The sequence below is a fragment of the Eptatretus burgeri genome, chromosome 14, assembly GCF_056783735.1.
Source record: "Eptatretus burgeri isolate ZD-2024b chromosome 14, Ebu_testis_v1, whole genome shotgun sequence".
In the NCBI taxonomy this organism is placed as follows: Eukaryota; Metazoa; Chordata; class Myxini; order Myxiniformes; family Myxinidae; genus Eptatretus; species Eptatretus burgeri.
In genome coordinates, this window is record NC_140974.1 from 42,420,901 (window position 1) to 42,440,900 (window position 20,000).

The 20,000-nt window shown below is 54.2% G+C and overlaps 1 protein-coding gene across 7 annotated transcripts in view; it reads left to right on the plus strand.

The window, feature by feature from the left end:
* Positions 1-20,000, plus strand: part of ORC1 (origin recognition complex subunit 1) — a 98,853-nt gene that overhangs the window by 78,535 nt on the left and 318 nt on the right. For all 7 annotated transcript variants that reach the window (XM_085854504.1, XM_085854499.1, XM_085854503.1 and 4 more), the window contains 4 exons: positions 1,955-2,074; positions 4,533-4,696; positions 7,882-7,969; positions 18,528-20,000. The exon at positions 18,528-20,000 is cut by the window's right edge and continues 318 nt beyond it. In XM_085854504.1, coding sequence (XP_085710630.1) covers positions 1,955-2,074; positions 4,533-4,696; positions 7,882-7,969; positions 18,528-18,731 — 576 coding nt within the window. In that variant the 3' untranslated portion in view covers positions 18,732-20,000. The remainder of the gene's footprint in view (positions 1-1,954; positions 2,075-4,532; positions 4,697-7,881; positions 7,970-18,527) is intronic.

A 20,000-nucleotide genomic window follows, 5' to 3' on the forward strand; every position in this document is an offset into this window, starting at 1 on the left:
GTGAACAGTCAGTTCTTGAAGTTGATGTGTTCGATGCAGAAGAAATGGGCAGGAGTGAAGACCTGATCGACTTTGACAAGGGCCAAATTGTTATGGCCAGACGACTGGGTCAAGGCATCTCTGAAACGGCAAGGCTTGTGGGGTGCTCCCGGTCAGCAGTGGTGAGTACCACCGACAGTGGTCCGAGGAGGGACAAACCACAAACCGGCGACAGGGTGTTGGGCGCCCAAGGCTCATCGATGCGCGAGGGCAACAAAGGCTATCCCGTCTGGTCAGAACCGACAGAAGGTCGACTGTGGCACAAGTCAGAAAATTTTAATGGTGGTCATGGGAGGAATGTATCACAATCCACAGTGCATCGCACCCTGCTGAATATGGGGGCTGCGTAGCCGCAGACGGGTCAGAGTGCCCACGCTGACCCCTGTCCACCATCGAAAGTGCCTACAATCGGCACGTGAGCATCGGAACTGGACCTTGGAGCAGTAGAAGAAGGTCGCCTGGTCCGATGAGTCCCGTTTTCGCATTCAAAGGGTAATTAGGTATGTCATGCTGTTCGAGTTATACCAGGATCTCGATGTCATCAGTAGCAATTCAGTGGTGATAAATTGTCTAGTAAATGTCCATTTCTTTAAGGGGAAATGATAATTGTCACGTAATTAGATAGGGATACGGGATAGGGTAAGTGTGTCTGCGTATTCCCTTTTAGTATTCCCTGTAGGCTTGCCGTGGCAAGACAGAACGTTGCTGCGGATGGCTCCGCCCTCTGGATGATGATTGGCGGAAGGCGACAGGCAGGGGACCAATGAGGGGTTCCGTTGGAAGTGACGAGGACTCTGGAGTATAAAAGCGATCTGGTTGGAAGGGGAGGAAGAGGAGTAAGAAGGAAAAAGCTCTCGTCGAGGCGGCACCACAGAGCTCTCTTGGGCTGCGCTTGCTCGTTCCTGGATTTGTCGTGTCTCGTGGCCTTGCTGTGCCTCGTCCCTCACCTCGGTGGCTCTTGAATTCTGCTGGCTCTGAGTATGGGACCGAACGGTGGGCAGACCTGCATCTCCTGCTCGCATTTTGGCGCTAGAACTGGCTCTCTGGCGGCTGTGAGCCGTCTTGGGCCTACACCAGGAGGTTGACACCACCAGGAACAACACCGTGGTGGCTGGTTGGAGCTCACAGGCCAGGGACCGCGGTTCTGCGCGGAAGGTTTGACGGAATCTCTGCACCACCGTGTCTCCTGCCCCTGACGGGCGCAACGCCAGCTCGTCCGGCACCAATCCAGTGACTTTTGCGTCGACACCACGGGCGAGCCTGACCACTAGCTATGGTGTGTGTGTGCGTGCGTGCGTGCGTGCGTGTGTGTGTACCTGGCGCCTTCGAGGGTTTGAGATTTGTATATCCATTGGAATTGTTTGTGTTTTTCCCCACGCCCAAATTCACCCCACCTTTCGTCGAATCGCCCACAGATCCCTCCTCTTGCCGAATCTTATTATCGTTCTTGTTAGAAAAATAAACATTATTGACTCAGTGAAAAGCGACTTGTGCCACCTTCCTCGTCCCGTTTGCTGGAGAGCGATCAGGACCGCCATCCTCGGGTTATAAAAAAATAAACCGCTTCCATCGTTTCGGCACATCCTACGTTGGCGCGATTGTTCAAGTCCCGTGGACGTCAATATATATATATATATATATATATATATATATATATATATATATATATATATATATATATATATATATATATATATATATATATATATATATATATATATATATATATATATATATATATATATATATACACACATGCACACAAATGCTACTTTTTTATCAATGCACAGGTACTTTTCAAAGTTTACATCTTGGGGAGGAGGGAGAATACATTTGATAATTCCACTGTTGTGCTTTTGTTTACAGGCAAAACGGTGTTTTATTCTCTTCCTTGTTCCATCTAAATATTCCTCAGGGTGTGACACGACTCGCCTTCCCTCCTTACTCACATAAGCAGTTGGTTCAGGTGCTGGGTGCACGCCTTGAGGGTCTGCAGGCCTTTCAGCCCGATGCGCTCGCCCTCGTAGCACGCAAGGTAAATGTGGTGAACACATTGAATGTGGAATACACGTGGTATTCTCATGCAGCACTTCCCGTTTGCAAATGTACACAGGAAATGCAAGCTTACCATGTGACAATTGCTTTCATTGATTAAATTTTTTCTGAATCTTTCGTATTGTTCATAACATATTTATAAAATTACAGTACCTTCAGAAAGTATTCACACCCCTTGACTTTTCCACATTTTGTTGTGTTACAGCCTTAATTTAAATTGGATAAACTATAAAATTTTTGTCCCTGATCAACACAAAATACCCCACAATGACAAAGTGAACACGTGTTTTTATAATTTTTTACAAATTAATTAAAAATGAAAAGCTGAAATGTCTTGCATCAATAAGTATTCAATCCCCTGAGTCAATACTTCATAGAAGCGCCTTTGGCAACGATTACAGGTTCAAGTCTTTTTTGGTTTGTACATTCAGCTTTGCACATCTGGATTTGGGGATTTTTTCCCATTCTTCCTTGCAGATTTACTCAAGCTCTGTTAAGTTGCATGAGGAGTGTCAGTGAACAGCAATCTTCAAATCATTCCACAGATTCTCAATGGGATTCAACTCTGGGCTTTGGCTGGGTCACTCAAGGACTTTCACATTCTTGTTCTGAAGCCATTCCAGTGTTGCTTTGGCTGTATGCTTGGGGTCTTTGTCATGTTGGAACATCAATCTCCACCGCAGTCTCAGGTCTTTTGCACTTTGAAGCAGGTTCTCCTGAAGGATTTGCCTGTATTTGGCTCCATTCATTGTTCCCTCTATCCTTACAAGTCTCACAGTCCCTGCCGCTGAAAAGCATCCCCATAGCATTATGCTGCCACCACCATGTTTCACATTAGGGATGGTATTAGATGGGTGATGAGCTGTGTTTGGTTTCCACCAGACGTCGCTCTTTGCATTCAGGCCATAGAGTTCAATTTTCACCTCATCAAACCACAGAATATTTTGCGTCGTGCTCTCAGTCTTTCACGTTCCTTTTTGAAAACTCCAGGTGTGTTGTCATGTGCCTTTTTCTCAGGAGTGGCTTCCGTTTGGCCACTCTCTCTTTAAGCTGAGATTTGTGAAGTGCAGCAAAGACTTGTCTTTCCAGCAGGTTCTCCAATTTCAGCCAAGGCACTCTGTCGTTCTGTCAGAGTGGTCATTGGGTTCTTGGTGACCTCCCTGACTAAGGTCCTTCTTGCCAGTTGTTCAGTTTGTTGGAATGGCCAGTTCCAGGATTAGCTTGGGTAGTTCCATACTCTTTCCACTTCCTAATGATGGAGCTCACTGTGCTCTTGGGAACTTTCAACACTCGAGAAAATGTTTTATATCCTTCCCCAGATCTATGCCTCCTCACAATTCCAACTTGGAGTTTTACGTAGAGTTTCTGCTCTGACATGCATTGTCAACTGTGGGACCTTGTATAGAAAGGTGTGTTTCTTTCTAAATCATGTCCAATCAATTGAATTTGGCCACAGGTGGATTTCAATCAAGTTGTCGAGACATCACAAGGATTATAATCAAAGGAAATTGGATGCACCTGAGCTCAATTTTGAGTGTCAGAGCAAAGGGGTTGAATACTCATTGATGCAAGACATTTCAGCTTCTCATTTTTAATTGATTTGTAAAAATTTCTAAAAAGATGTTTTCACTTTGTCATTATGGTGTATTTTGTGTCGATCGGTGACAAATTTTTTTTTAATTTGATCCATTTTAAATTTAGGCTGTAACACAACGAAATGTGAAAAAGTCAAGGGGTGTGAATACTTTCTGAAGGTACTGTAGGTGATTGATGTGACACTTGTTTCATTGGATACAACAGTGCAATGACATGGGGTGTGTAAAATAGGCAAACGAGCAAATGAAATTATAACGCTCTTCAGGACTTTTCTTTGTCTTTTAAAAATATTTTTCACTCATCACTGCAAAATATAATGCCTAAGGTTCTGGTATACAACATGCCATGTGGTCTTTAACATTTGCAAATTCATTGCAGATGGAATAGCCTGGATTTATGTTATTACTTAAAAAAAAAACTCAACACCCTTTGTTGACATTGGAATAAATTTGATTGCATCAGAGATTGGACCCAGAGTCCTGATGGGGTGGTGTACTTATCTTTGAGCTGTCTAGTTGTGGTTTTGATTCTCAGCCCAATAAACTGGCAGAATGGTGCTTCCCAGGCAAGGTGTTGAATCACAAAATGAGCCGTCCACGGTGAGGAATTGAACCCATGACAAAGTGCAAGCTACCGACTGATCTATCCTATTCTAATTCTTTCCAATAATCTCCCATCCCATTATCAGTGCTGAGTTAATGAAGTGCTCATCACTATTTCCAGACTTGGATGAAATTTTCTTTGAATAAGCAATCGGTTTCATTCTTGGATGTTCATCTGAAGTGTAGGATTGAACCCACAGCCTCTAGACATCTTCCAAAACTGTTTTTATATCTCTCCAGGTGGCTGCACTCTCAGGTGATGCCCGTCGGGCTTTGGACATCTGCCGAAGAGCAGCGGAAATTGCATTGAACACATCTCCCCGCAGGCAGCAGCGGGTAGAAATGGCACACATGTCTCGTGCGTTGGATGAGATGTTCTCATCGCCCTGCATCCTCGCCGTCAGGTCAGTTTGTCAATCGTCTCTGTCAAAGGACACGCCTCTTTAGTGTCAACATGCAATGTAATGTTAAAATTTGCATTCCGGTCTTCATTTGATTACAGTGCTTTTTTTTTCTCAATTAAAAGGCTTGTATAACATTTTACTCTTGATATTATTCTGGCTTTATATGTCACACTTGTCTTTATATATTTCGCACATTGGGACCGTATACTTGGAAGTGAAATTTTAACTTCTGTCTTCTCTGAAAGAGTGTGTAGCCATTGTAATGGGCAAATGATAATTATCATGAAGAAGTAATGAGGGTTCCCTATTGTTTTTGTGTTGTTTGTTTGTTTGTTTGTTTTTTCTTCTGCCAGCCATTTTCACTGTTTATTCGCTTTTAAATTCATTTTCTTGACAACCGTTTGAGAGATTGACACAAAACTTTCACAAAAGGAGTGCCTACCCCTGGATATTTTTTTTGATCACAACTATGATGTCATAGGTCATGTGGTATGGCAACCATGTTGGAAAAAAGGCAAAACTTTGGACGTCTTCTTCTCTGGAGCAGGCACCGATCAGGAACTCACCAATTGGGAACGACATTTGTTAACGATAAAATTGGTGCCTTCATGATGATGTCATAATTGGATATGTTTATTTTTTATTTGTTTATTTTTCATCCAATTAATACAAAAATGTTTGAGGGTGATCTATGAAGAATTTGGTTCAGTGAAAAAAATTGATGGCATCGTCAGTTACATGGATTGGCAGCTATGTTTTTTAATAGAAAAAAAAATACAAACCTTCAAAAATCTTCTCGGAAACAGCGAAACAGATCAAGGGGAAACTTTACATGTATGAGCGACTACACTTGGGGATATACAATTGATCCCTAAAATGTTATCGATCACGTGGTCTTGCAGCCATATTGCAATGAAAAAAAATCTTTTAAAAATTATTTCTCTGAAACCGCTTAACCTATTGATGCAAAATTTTACAAATATGTTCCAATACCATCGTTGCAAGCAGTGTGTAAACTATGACATCATTGGTCACATTGTTGGTTCACGAGTCAGTAAGTGACCACTATATTCGTTATGGGTGTGTCTGTCTATCTGTCCTGAGCATAGCTCCGTGGGTTTTGATCCGATCCTGATAAAATTTTGGTGGGAGGTTTATATCATGATCTAGTTGTGTTTTCCTGAGAATGGGCGGAGCCACGCCCAAAAAACGGGTTTTTAGGGGGTAGCCGATTTCAAGTTACATCTTCTCCGAGGGGGTTTGTCGAATCTGGCAGGGATTTCTGCATTTGGTTAGCCCAATGGCACCTGCATAGCCCCACGGAGCTCGATTTATTTTATTTTATTTTATTTTATTTTTTTTCATTTTCATCCTAAGGTCATAAGGTCACGAACTTAGAAAATTGCGAATTTTGACATAAAAATCATAGGACAGCCCAAACTTTGAGAGCTCGGATGACAATATTTTTTATGCATAATCTTGAGGTCATTCCCCACCTAAAGTCTTGCAACCATTTTGCTCTATCTCGAACACCTTGCCCGTGGCGCCCCCTTCAAGTTTGTTTTTACACTGATTTCATCAAAGTATGGATAATCTGAGGAGTGCGAAATGCCATATAGCCTATATGACGTTATATTGTTCCTGGAATGTTCCGGAGGAAATTTTGCACCAAATGTCATAATCCTTGACCTTTAAAACGTTTAAAACAAGGGGTGGGATATATTAGGCAGCAAGTGAACAGTCAGTTCTTGAAGTTGATGTGTTCGATGCCTTTAAATAAAAACCTTTAAAGGTCACAAAGGTCAAATTTTCAAAGTTGTGGGAATCGAACCGAGTTTTGACCTTCTTCGACGAACTAACTCCAATAAGCTATAGCACGTATAATGTTTCCTTATTTTAATGTCCACAACATCGTTCTGTGACCTTTAAAGGTTATGCAAAGGTCAAATTTTGAAAGTTGTTGAACGAAACCGGGTTTTCGACATTTTGCAGCTAATAACCTGTCACTCGTACCACATCATGTTGATCATTTTTATGACTTGGTCAAAAATTATCACATTGTCTCATCCTTGACTTCTGAAACAATCTACGTCGTCAAATACCGCTCGTGAATCATTGCCGTCTCCAGACTTGTTTGGCTGCCATATTGGATAGAAAAATTAACCTTATCTTATCAAAACAAAACTTCACAAATGTGATTGACTTCCCAGTTAGTTAGGTTTTTAAATTATGTCATAGGTCATGTGGTCAAGCAACCATATTAGATTGGAAAAAAAAACAAAAGATCCTTTAAAAATCTTCTTCTCCAAAACTGCTTAACAGATTAATGCGAAAGTTCATATATATAATTGACTAACTATGATCAGTAAAACATTCTCGGTCATGTGGTTGGGTGGATATATTGTATTGAAGCTGAAATCTTTAAAAAAAAATCTTCTGTCCAACCACTGATCCAATCATTGCAAAACTTTAGGTATATCATCGAGTACCCATGATGATAAAAGTTTGATAATTAAAACATCATCGGTTAGTTAAGTGGTTTCAGAGAAAATTATTTTTAAATGTTTTCCTTCAATACAATATGGCTGCCAAACCATGTAACCCATGATGTCATCGTGATCACATCTTTTTCCACATGGGAAGTGGATGATATCTTATTTGAAGTTTCACTTCAATCACTGAGGTGGTTTCAGAGAAAAACATTTTTAGACGTTTTCTATTTGATCCAATTTGGCTGCCAACCCATCTGAAGTATGACGTCGTACTTATAAACCTTATTCCTTGTGGCTCGCAGTTTTGTAAGCGCCCACGTAGAAAGCACTGCTCACAGTTATATGTGCCAGTTCTTGGTTTGATAAAAATGACAAAATAGGGCAGTATCATCATCAAAATAAGTGGCAAGGGACAGCATCATCATCGGAACGGACGGCATGGGATGGCATCGTCGTTGACATGTGTCATTCATTACCCAGCATGACTACTTGGGCATAAGTGGCACATCTAGTTTTAATTATTTTTATTTCTTCTTTGTGGACCTAAAATACCATATTATTACATATTAATCAAATCCATTGATCATTCACCCTGGGATCAAAGGATTGTGATGGAAGTGCTCAAATAGGAATATCAAAATAGGCCAACACATAACGTTGTTAATTTTAAGCTCTCTTGTGCTCTCTGTTTAGGCAAGCATCATGGTTGCAGCGTGCATTTCTACAAGCTCTGTTGGCGGAATTTTCTCACTCAGGGGTTGAAGAGGCAACCTTACTAGAGGTACTGATGCAAGCATACACGCACTGTCATCAGTAATGAACTGGCAATGTGTTTTGGATTCCTCTCAAAGGACAGTTTGATGATCCTGTAAAATCTCATAGATTGGGGTTGGTGGATTCAGTGCTCCTTATGGCAGAAGCGATTGGTAAACGTTGCTTTTACTTGTTTGTTTTTGTGATTTTGTGTATGGGGTGGTGTACTTGATATTGTTCAAAAGTAGATTGGCGTCGATTTTAGTAGTAGATCATGGGTAGTTTTTATTGGGGTTATTAAGAAGCATGTGTTATAAGAGCAAGTTATAGATTGGTTGAAGGACCAGATAGATACTTTGGAAGAGGTAATGGAGTGTGAAAAATCTGAAGATAAAAGTTGGTTACGTTTTTCAAGGACGTCTGCAGAATAGATGGGTAGTGCTGAGAGCGTAGTGACTGCAGGCAGTGGTGAGGGAATGGCAAGTGCAAGCAGTGATGAGGACATGGTGAATGCCTGCAATGGTGAAGGTGTTGCGAGTGCAAGCTGGGATGAAGGCTTGGTGAATGCAAGCAGGGGTGAAGGTGTGGCGAGTGCAAGCAGGGGTGAAGGTGTGGCGAGTGCAAGCAGGGTTGAAGGTGTGGCGAGTGCAAGCAGGGTTGAAGGCGTGGCGAGTGCAAGCAGGGGTGAAGGCGTGGCGAGTGCAAGCAGGGGTGAAGGCGTGGCGAGTGCAAGCAGGGGTGAAGGCGTGGCGAGTGCAAGCAGGGGTGAAGGCGTGGCGAGTGCAAGCAGGGGTGAAGGCGTGGCGAGTGCAAGCAGGGGTGAAGGCGTGGCGAGTGCAAGCAGGGGTGAAGGCGTGGCGAGTGGGGCAGGGTGAAGGCGTGGCGAGTGGGCAGGGTGAAGGCGTGCAGTGCAAGCAGGGGTGAAGGCGTGGCGAGTGCAAGCAGGGGTGAAGGCGTGGCGAGTGCAAGCAGGGGTGAAGGCGTGGTGAGGTGCAAGCAGGGTGAAGGCGTGGCGAGTGCAAGCAGGGTGCGCGCGAGAGCGTGTGCAGGCGTGAAGGCGTGGCGAGTGCAAGCAGGGGTGAAGGCGTGGCGAGTGCAAGCAGGGGTGAAGGCGTGGCGACTGCAAGCAGGGGTGAAGGCGTGGCGACTGCAAGCAGGGGTGAAGGCGTGGCGAGTGCAAGCAGGGGTGAAGGCGTGGCGAGTGCAAGCAGGGGCGAAGGCGTGGCGAGTGCAAGCAGGGGCGAAGGCGTGGCGAGTGCAAGCAGGGGCGAAGGCGTGGCGACTGCAAGCAGGGGCGAAGGCGTGGCGACTGCAAGCAGGGGCGAGGGCGTGGCGACTGCAAGCAGGGCGAGCGCGCGCGCAAGCACGTGCGAGGGGGCGAGCGTGCGAGCCGGCAAGCAGGGCGAGGGCGTGGCGACTGCAAGCAGGGCGAGGCATACGCACACTGCAAGCAGGGCGAGGGCGTGGCGAGTGCAAGCAGGGCGAGGGCGTGCCAGTGCAAGCAGGGCGAGGGCGTGGCGAGTGCAAGCAGGGCGAGGGCGTGGCGAGAGCAAGCAGGGCGAGGGCGTGCTAGCAAGCAGGCGAGCAAGCAGGGCGAGGGCGTGCGCGAGTGCAAGCAGGGCGAGGGCGTGGCGAGTGCAAGAAGCAGGCGTGCCAGTGCAAGCAGGGCGCAGGGCGTGGCGAGTGCAAGCAGGAAGCAGGCGTGGCGAGTGCCAGGCGCAGGGCGTGGCGAGTGCAAGCAGGGCGAGGGCGTGGCGAGTGCAAGCAGGGCGAGGGCGTGGCGAGTGCAAGCAGGCGAGGGCGTGGCGAGGCAAGCAGGGCGAGGGCGTGGCGAGTGCAAGCAGGGCGAGGGCGTGCGAGTGCAAGCAGGGCGAGGGCGTGGCGAGTGCAAACAGTGGGGCGAGGGCGTGCCAGCAAGCAGGGCGAGGCGTGGCGTGTGCAAGCAGGCGAGGGCGTGGCGAGTGCAAGCAGGGGCGAGGGCGTGGCGAGTGCAAGCAGGGGCGAGGGCGTGGCGAGTGCAAGCAGGGGCGAGGGCGTGGCGAGTGCAAGCAGGGGCGAGGGCGTGGCGAGTGCAAGCAGGGGCGAGGGCGTGGCGAGTGCAAGCAGGGGCGAGGGCGTGGCGAGTGCAAGCAGGGGCGAGTGCAAGCAGGGGCGAGGGCGTGGCGAGTGCAAGCAGGGGCGAGGGCGTGGCGAGCAAGCAGGGCGAGGGCGTGGCGAGTGCAAGCAGGGGCGAGGGCGTGGCGAGCAAGCAGGGCGAGGGCGTGCTAGCAAGCAGGGCGAGGGCGTGCGAGCAAGCAGGGCGAGGGCGTGGCGAGTGCAAGCAGGCGAGGGCGTGGCGAGTGCAAGCAGGGCGAGGGCGTGGCGAGCAAGCAGGGCGAGGGCGTGCTAGCAAGCAGGGCGAGGGCGTGGCGAGCAAGCAGGGCGAGGGCGCGGGCGAGTGCAAGCAGGGCGAGGGCGGGCGAGTGCAAGCAGGGCGAGGGCGTGCTAGTGCAAGCAGGGCGGGCGTGGCGAGCAAGCAGGGCGCAGGCGTGGCGAGCAAGCAGGGCGAGGGCGTGCTAGCAAGCAGGGCGAGGGCGTGGCTAGCAAGCAGGAAGCAGGGCGCGGGCGAGTGCAAGCAGGCGCAGGCGTGGGCGAGCGCAAGCAGGCGAGGCAGGCGTGGCGAGCAAGCAGGGCGTAGGCGGGCCAGTGCAAACAGGGCGCAGGCGTGGCTAGTGCAACAGGCGAGGGCGTGGCGAGTGCAAGCAGGGCGAGGGCGTGGCTAGTGCACAGGGCGAGGGCGTGCTAGGCAAGCAGGGCGAGGGCGTGGCTAGCAAGCAGGGCAGGGCGACGAGTGCACAGGCGAGGGCGTGGCGAGTGCAAGCAGGGCGAGGGCGTGGCGAGAGGCAAGCAGGGCGCCAGGGCGTGGCTAGTGCAAGCAGGGCGCAGGGCGGCACAGGCAAACAGCAAGCCAGGGCGTGGCGAGCAAGCAGGGCGCAGGGCGTGGCGAGTGCAAACAGGGGCGAGGGCGTGGCGAGCAAGCAGGGGCGAGGGCGTGGCGAGTGCAAGAAAGGCGAGGGCGTGGCGAGTGCAAGCAGGGCGAGGGCGTGGCGCAGCAAGCAGGGGGCGAGGGCGTGGCGAGTGCAAGCAGGGCGAGGGCGTGGCGAGTGCAAGCAGGGGCGAGGGCGGGCGAGCGTGTGCGAGGGGCGAGGGCGTGGCGAGTGCAAGCAGGGCGAGGGCGGGCGAGCAGCAAGCAGGGCGAGGGCGTGGCGAGTGCAAGCAGGGCGAGGGCGTGCTAGTGCAAGCAGGGCGCAGGCGGGCGAGTGCAAGCAGGGCCAGGGCGTGGCGTGCGCAAGCAGGGGCGAGGGCGTGGCGAGTGCATGCAGGGGCGAGGGCGTGGCGAGTGCATGCAGGGGCGAGGGCGTGGCGAGTGCATGCAGCGGCGAGGCGTGGCGAGCAAGCAGGGCGAGGGCGCGGGCGAGTGCAACAGGCGCGAGGGCGTGGCGAGCAAGCAGGGCGAGGGCGTGGCGAGCAAGCAGGGCGAGGGCGTGGCTAGCAAGCAGGGCGAGGGCGTGCGAGTGCAAGCAGGGCGAGGGCGTGGCGAGCAAGCAGGGCGAGGGCGTGGCGAGTGCAAGCAGGGCGAGGCGCACAGGCAAGCAGGGCGAGGCGTGGCGAGTGCAAGCAGGGCGAGGGCGTGGCGAGTGCAAGCAGGCGAGGGCGTGGCGAGCAAGCAGGGCGAGGGCGTGGCGAGTGCAAGCAGGGCGCAGGGCGTGGCGAGTGCAAGCAGGGCGAGGGCGTGGCTAGCAAGCAGGGCCAGGGCGTGGCGAGTGCAAGTCGGGCGCAGGCGTGGCGAGTGCAAGCAGGGCCAGGCGTGGCGAGGCAAGCAGGGCGAGGGCGCGCGAGTGCAAGCAGGCGCAGGGCGTGGCGAGTGCAAGCGAGGGGCGCAGGCGCACAGTGCAACAGTGTGGGCGAGGGCGTGGCGAGTGCAAGCAGGGCGAGGGCGTGGCGAGTGCAAGCAGGGCGAGGGCGTGGCGAGTGCAAGCAGGGCGAGGGCGTGGCGAGTGCAAGCAGGGCGAGGGCGTGGCGAGTGCAAGCAGGGAAGCAGGGCGTGGCGAGTGCAAGCAGGGCGAGGGCGTGGCGAGTGCAAGCAGGGCGCAGGGCGTGGCGAGTGCAAGCAGGGCGCAGGGCGTGCCAGTGCAACAGGGGGCGAGGGCGTGGCGAGTGCAAGCAGGGCGAGGGCGTGGCGAGTGCAAGCAGGGCGCAGGCGTGGCGAGTGCAAGCAGGGCGAGGCGTGGCGAGCGTGTCAGGGCGAGGGCGTGCTAGCAAGCAGGGCGCAGGCGTGGCGAGTGCAAGCAGGGCGAGGGCGTGCTAGCAAGCAGGGCGAGGGCGTGGCGAGTGTGCAAGCAGGGCGAGGGCGTGGCGAGCAAGCAGGGCGAGGGCGTGCTAGTGCAACAGGGCGAGGGCGTGGCTAGCAAGCAGGCGCAGGGCGTGCTAGTGCAACAGGGCGTGTGCAACAGGAAGCAGGGCGTGGCGAGGCAACAGGGCCAGGGCGTGCTAGTGCGCGAGGCGAGGGCGTGGCGAGTGCAAACAGGGCGAGGGCGCAATAGCAAGCAGGCGAGGGCGTGGCTAGGGCACAGGGCGAGGGCGTGGCGAGCAAGCAGGGCCAGGGCGTGCTTAGTGCACAGGGGCGAGGGCGTGGCTAGCAAGCAGGCGAGGGCGTGCTAGTGCAAGCAGGGCGAGGGCGTGGCGAGCAAGCAGGGCGCAGGCGTGGCTAGCAACAGGCGAGGGCGGCTAGCAAGCAGGCCAGGCTTGCTAGCAAGCAGGGGGGCGCAGGCGTGGCTAGGCAACAGGGCCAGGCGTGGCGAGTGCAACAGGCGAGGGCGTGGCGAGTGCAAGCAGGGCGAGGGCGTGGCGAGTGCAAGCAGGCGAGGGCGCGTGGCGAGGTGCACAGGGCGAGGGCGTGGCTAGTGCAAGCAGGGCGAGGGCGTGGCGAGCAAGCAGGGCGAGGGCGTGCTAGCAAGCAGGGCGAGGGCGTGGCGAGTGCAAGCAGGGCGAGGCGTGGCGAGTGCAAGCAGGGCGAGGCGGGCGAGCAAGCAGGGCGAGGGCGTGGCGAGGCAACAGTGGGGCGAGGGCGTGGCGAGCAAGCAGGGCGAGGGCGTGGCGAGTGCAAGCAGGGCGAGGGCGCACAGTGCAAGCAGGGCGAGGGCGTGCTAGCAAGCAGGGCGAGGGCGTGGCGAGTGCAAGCAGGGCGAGGGCGTGGCGAGTGCAAGCAGGAAGTAGGCGTGCTAGCAAGCAGGGCGAGGGCGTGGCGAGTGCAAGCAGGGGCGTAGGCGTGGCGAGCAAGCAGGGCGAGGGCGTGGCGAGTGCAAGCAGGGGGCGAGGGCGTGGCGAGTGCAACAGGGCGAGGGCGTGGCGAGTGCACAAGCAGGGCGAGGGCGTGGCGAGCAAGCAGGGCGAGGGCGTGGCGAGTGCAAGCAGGCGAGGGCGTGGCGAGTGCAAGCAGGGCGAGGCGTGGCGAGCAAGCAGGGCGAGGGCGTGCTTGTGCAAGCAGGCGCAGGCGTGGCGAGCAAGCAGGGCGCAGGGCGTGGCGAGGCAAGCAGGGCGAGGGCGTGGCGAGTGCAAGCAGGGCGCAGGGCGTGGCGAGTGCAAGCAGGGGCGAGGGCGTGGCGAGTGCAAGCAGGGCGCAGGGCGTGGCGAGCGCAAGCAGGGCGAGGGCGTGGCGAGTGCAAGCAGGGCGAGGGCGTGGCGAGTGCAAGCAGGCGCAGGGCGTGGCGAGCAAGCGGGCGCAGGGCGGGCGAGTGCAAGCAGGGGCGAGGGCGTGGCGAGTGCAAGCAGGGGCGAGGGCGTGCTTAGTGCAAGCAGGGCGCAGGGCGTGGCGCAGCAAGCAGGGCGAGGGCGGCGAGTGCACAGGGCGCAGTGCGCGTGTGTGCAAGCAGGGCGAGGGCGTGGCGAGCAAGCAGGGCGAGGGCGTGGCGAGTGCAAGCAGGGCGAGGGCGTGGCGAGAGGCAAGCAGGGCGAGGGCGTGGCGAGGCAAGCAGGGCGAGGGCGTGCGAGTGCAAGCAGGGCGAGGGCGTGGCGAGGCAAGCAGGGCGAGGGCGTGGCGAGCAAGCAGGGCGAGGGCGTGCTAGCAAGCAGGGCGAGGGCGTGGCTAGGCAACAGGAAGCAGGGCGTGCTAGTGCAACAGGCTGCAGGGCGTGCACAGTGCAAGCAGGGCGAGGGCGGGCGAGCAAGCAGGAAGCAGGCGTGCTAGCAAGCAGGGCGAGAGGGCGTGGCGAGTGCAAGCAGGGCGAGGGCGTGCTAGCGGCAACAGCAAGCAGGGCGTGCTAGCAAGCAGGGCGAGGGCGTGGCTAGCAAGAGAAGCAGGCTGCACAGTGCAAACAGCAAGCAGGCGCAAGCAGCAAGCAGGGCCAGGGCGCAAGCAGCAAGCAGGGCGAGGGCGTGGCGAGTGCAAGCAGGGCCAGGGCGTGGCTAGCAAGCAGGGCCAGGGCGTGGCGAGCAAGCAGCAAACAGGCGTGGCGAGCAAGCAGGGGGCGCAGGGCGTGCTTAAAGAAGAAACAGGGCGTGGCGAGTGCAACAGGGCGCAGGGCGTGGCTAGCAAGCAGGGGCCAGGGCGTGGCGAGTGCAAGCATGCGCCAGGGCGTGGCGGGTGCAGGCAGGGGCGAGGGCGTGGCGCGTGCAACCAGGGGGGAGGGCGTGGCGAGTGCAAGCCGGGGCGCGGGCGTGGCGAGCGCAGGCAGGGCGAGCGTGGCGAGTGCAAGCAGGGCGAGGGCGTGGCGAGCAAGCAGGGCGCAGGGCGTGGCGAGCGCAAGCAGGAAGCAGGCGTGGCGAGGCAAGCAGGCGAGGGCGTGGCGAGCAAGCAGGGCGAGGGCGTGGCGAGTGCAAGCAGGGCGAGGGCGTGCGAGTGCAAGGCGGGGCGAGGGCGTGGCGAGGCAAGCAGGGCGAGGGCGTGGCGAGCAAGCAGGGCGAGGGCGTGCTAGTGCAAGCAGGGCGAGGGCGTGCTAGGCAGCAAGCAGGGCCAGGGCGTGCGAGTGTGCGAGGGGCGAGGCGTGCGAGCGTGCCAGGCGAGGGCGTGGGCGTGTGCAAGCAGGGCGAGGGCGTGCTAGTGCAAGCAGGGCGAGGCGTGGCGAGTGCAAGCAGGGCGAGGGCGTGGCGAGTGCAAGCAGGGCGAGGGCGTGGCGAGCAAGCAGGGCGAGGGCGTGGCGAGTGCAACAGGGCGAGGGCGTGCTAGGTGCAAGCAGGCGAGGGCGTGCTAGTGCAAGCAGGGCGAGGGCGTGGCGAGGCAACAGGCGAGGGCGTGGCGAGTGCAAGCAGGGCGCAGGCGCAAGCGAGTGCAAGCAGGGCGAGGGCGTGGCGAGCGCAAGCAGGGCGAGGGCGTGGCGAGTGCACAGGGGCGCAGGGCGTGGCGAGCAAGCAGGGCCGAGGGCGGCGGGCGAGTGCAACAGGGCGAGGGCGTGGCGAGTGCAACAGGCGCAGGCGTGGCGAGTGCAACAGGGGGCGAGGGCGTGGCGAGTGCACAGGGCGAGGGCGTGGCGAGGCAAGCAGGGCCAGGGCGTTGGCGAGCAAGCAGGGGGCGAGCGTGGGCGAGTGCAAGCAGGGCGAGGGCGTGGCGAGCAAGCAGGCACAGGGCGTGGCGAGAAAGCAAGCAGGGCCAGGCGTGGCGAGTGCAAGCAGGGCCAGGGCGTGGCTAGCAAGCAGGCGAGGCGGGCGAGCAAGCAGGGCGAGGGCGTGGCGAGCAAGCAGGGCGAGGCGGCACAGTGCAAGCAGGGCCAGGCGTGGCGAGTGCAAGCAGGGCCAGGGCGTGGCCAGTGCAAGCAGGCGCAGGGCGTGCCAGTGCCAGGCGCAGGCGTGGCGAGTGCAAGCAGGGCGCAGGCGTGGCGAGTGCCAGGCGAGGGCGTGCCAGTGCAAGAAAGCAGGGCGTGGCGAGCAAGCAGGAAGCAGGGCGTGCCAGTGCAACAGGCGAGGGCGTGGCCAGTGCAAGCAGGGCGAGGTTGGCGAGCAAGCAGGCGCGAGGGCGTGGCCAGTGCACAGGCGAGGGCGTGGCGAGCAAGCAGGGCGAGGGCGTGCGCGCAAGCAGGGCGAGGGCGTGGCGAGCAAGCAGGGCGCAGGGCGTGGCCAGTGCACAGGCGCAGGGCGTGGCCAGTGCAAGCAGGGCGAGGGCGTGGCGAGTGCACGCAGGGCGAGGGCGTGGCGAGTGCATGCAGGGGCGAGGGCGTGGCGAGTGCATGCAGGGGCGAGGGCGTGGCGAGTGCTTGCAGGGGCGAGGGCGTGGCGAGTGCTTGCAGGGGCGAGGGCGTGGCGAGTGCTTGCAGGGGCGAGGGCGTGGCGAGTGCTTGCAGGGGCGAGGGCGTGGCGAGTGCTTGCAGGGGCGAGGGCGTGGCGAGTGTCAGGCGAGGTTTGCCAGTGCAAGCAGGGGGAAGCAGGGCCGACGAGTGCAAACAGGGCGAGGGCTTCGGCGAGCGCAAGAAAGCAGGGCGTGGCGAGTGCTCAGGCGAGGGCGTGGCGAGTGCTTGCAGGGGCGAGGGCTTGGCGAGTGCAAGCAGGGGCGAGGGCTTGGCGAGTGCAAGCAGGGGCGAGGGCTTGGCGAGTGCAAGCAGGGGCGAGGGCTTGGCGAGTGCAAGCAGGGGCGAGGGCTTGGCGAATGCAAGCAAAGCAAATGCAGGCAGTGGTGAAGGTGGGGAGATGATTTTGTTTGGAAATGAAACTATTTAATATGTTGATTTTATTCATTCTGTAGAAAGGATCGTTGACAGACTTGTGTTTTTTCGAAGGAGCAGAAGGAAGTAAGGAATATTGAAGGAGGGTTAAATGACAATGTTTGGTCATGTCAGGATGTTTGTAAATGACAATGTTTGGTCATTGAGGAGTCATGGTACACATTGGAGAAAATGAAGGATGGAAAGTTTACACAGAATATTTGAAATATAGAAACAGGATATTGGGTAACAGATTGAAAGCAAAGCATTCTGCGATAACTCTTTATGGTATCATTCCACAAAGAGGACTAGGAAAAAGGGACTATAGTTTGAGTACAGTGAAAGATGTCAACATATGGTTTGTGTATGCAGCAAGGTTTTGCATTTATTGGGAGTTATGGAAATCCTTTTGGAGGTAAAGAGATTGTTTTCAGAATGATGTCTATAGGCTTAAAAGAAAGAGGGCAGCAAGTTTGCAATGGGCATTGAGGTAATTGGAGCTTTTTAGGCTTGAGGAGGCCAATGTGGCTTCAAAGGGCATTTTATTACTCCCCCTCACCCACCCATCACATTCCTCCTTGCCATGCCCCTTCTCACATCCCCTCCTCACCCTGACCCCACCCAGTTCCCCTACCCTCTCTCCACATTCCTGCACTCATCCAACAGTGCCTCCTACGATGTCTCTGTGTGGACCTTGCACATCCAAGCTCTGCTCCATCCTGACAATCCAGACCACTGCTGATAAACCAGACATCATCTGCTTAACAGAATCCTTCCTTCCACAGGGCATCCCGAACTTCTTATTGTCTCTCCCTAGCTATTGTGACCTCTGTTTTGATCGGCCTGAACCCTGTCCAAGCAGCAAAGTTTCACTTTACATGACAAGCTTGGTGATGACAAACTTCCTTGCAAATGTCTCTTGCTCTTCCTCTGCTCCAATAGGTATGCTTGTGGTATCCAATGGGTGTGCATCTGATCATATGCTTGCGAGAGTCAACTTTTCTCTGGCTATTCTCAAGAGCTACCTCAGCACCGATGAGTTTGGTGACTCACTCAGGCAGATTGGCAGCCATCTCACTTCAGGACTGGTCTCCTAAATCTGGACTGGACAGGACAGAGTGAGGTGCTCTTGATAGGGATAAATTACCAATCGAGCAATCAACATCAGAGAAAAAGGGAAATATTAAGGAGCAAATCAGCATTGTGCAGGTGTATGGTCCCGTGAAGTGTAAATCCACAGGTAGTAAGAGACCAGGGTCGTTAATTGAGAAAATTACGAGGCAAGTCAAAATAATATGAGAAGGACATGGCCAAGGATAAAAAAACTAAAAAGTAAGGAATTTTTAAGTACAAAATGGGTAAAGAGTCATTTAAGACAAGTGTGGCCTATTGAGGAATAGCACAGGAAGATTGATTTGTTATGGAAGTGGAATGGCAGGCTTATTAAATAGTTGATTGAAGAACTAGTCTTGCCCATAAAGGTTAGTGTCGATCTGCATCGGGGGACAGGCAGTACAATGGATGGAATCAACAGGACATTGATTGAAGCGTGCTAACTGCTTTGGGAAACAAGAAGCTTACAATTTTAGGCATTAATCCATTTTGGGTGTTAAGACCTCTTTTGCTCCATAGATGTGAGAGATTTATCGATAAAACTGCCTCACTGACTGGAGAGAAAACTGATGCCATGAGATGGTGCCACTGGTACCTGGTGTGTTCTGGAAAGTTACTTCCCACACCCTCCTCAAGGTCAATGACTGCTTGTCTCATGTTAAAAGGGGTGTGTGTGTGTGTGTGTGTGTGTGTGTGTGTGTGTGTGTGTGTGTGTGTGTGTGTGTGTGTGTGTGTGTGTGTGTGTGTGTCACTCATTCATGAACCTCAGACCTCATAGTGGTAACCATTATTTTGCTTCTCCAGGTTTATCCTCGGCTGGTGTCTCTATGTCGGCTGGAAGGCATCGCACCCCCTTCGATGTCGAGGACGTATGCCTCCTGTGCGGCTCTCTATGCCTGCCGCCTCGTACTTGCAGACACGGCCTGTAGGCCTTGGCGGCTCAGGCTCAGTGGCAGCCGCGATGACATTACCTTTGCATTGCGAGGGGCCGAGGGCCTCAAGAGCTGAGGCTCTGTTGGATAGCAAGTGAAAGTGTTTGTAGGATTTCTTTGGAAAATATCTTGCATCATCCAAACGTTTTATTGATGTCGTGCACTTTCTGCTAATTGTGCTTCTGTACGTCGTTTGATTCATGTTGTGGAGTTTAAGCAAATTGTGGTTCTATTGAACTGGACAGTTAAGGCGTTTATGAAAGGTAATTGTAAATTTTCTGCAGATTAACTGGAATATGAAATTACGCAAGTTTAATATCTTACTCTTTTAATGGTCAGGTTTTCATTTTTCTTCTGGAACTCAGTGTTGCCACATTTAGCAAGTTGAGGCAGCATTTGAGATTCTTGGAATCTTTTCGCATTTAACATAGCTTTTAACTCAGGTTTTACATCAACGGGAACTTTTAGAGATCCATTTACATGTCAAAACAAATAAAGTGGACTTCACATCTTGTACATTCTAGATGAATTTGACAGGTTGGGGGGGGGGCAGGGTTTACCAAGTTTGATGTCATCAGGAATGAAGTAACATGATATTCGGTGATGGGGAAACAGGGAGTGCAAAAAGATTGTCATTTTATTTTTTACTCGCAAATACAACCCGTCGCTTCGCTTACGGGAATATTAGGGAGGGAGGGGAAAGATAGAGGGGGTTGGAAGGGAGGGAGAGAGGGATAGGGGTGGGAGAGGGATAGGGGTGGGAGAGGAATAGGGGTGGGGGTGAGAGGAGCAGAAGGGTGAGAGAGGATGTGGGGATGAGGGGAGGGGGGATTCCGGCAGATGTGCCGCCCAGCTGAACATCCAACCAAGAAACAGCACACACATTGATGAATCACCCTGCCTGTGAAACACCGGGATGACAGTTTATAGCTGAGTTGGGAAACGAACCCACGCGAGACAGCTTAGAGCGAACATGTGTACTTCTCGGCTATCCTGCCATGATCTGGCGATTCATTGCTTTATAAGAACTGAATTGATCTGAGCAGCAGTTCTGACTGCTAAAAATAATAATAAAAAATAAAAGTATTTCGTATGCAGCATGTGGCTGCTGTTTTGCTTAATTGCTGGGAGCATGCCTGTGCTGTTTTCTGATGCAGTGCATCCTGTAGGTAAGAGAAAGAATCTGGAATTTGACCATGGTGCCAGTGATGGCTCATCCACTATGTGAAGGACACCGTGGGATCCTTCATGTGTACCAACTAATGCTAGCAAAAGGGACACCGTTTTACATCCATCCAAGGGATGGCATACACATTGAGGCCTCACCCTGCCTGTGAAACACCAG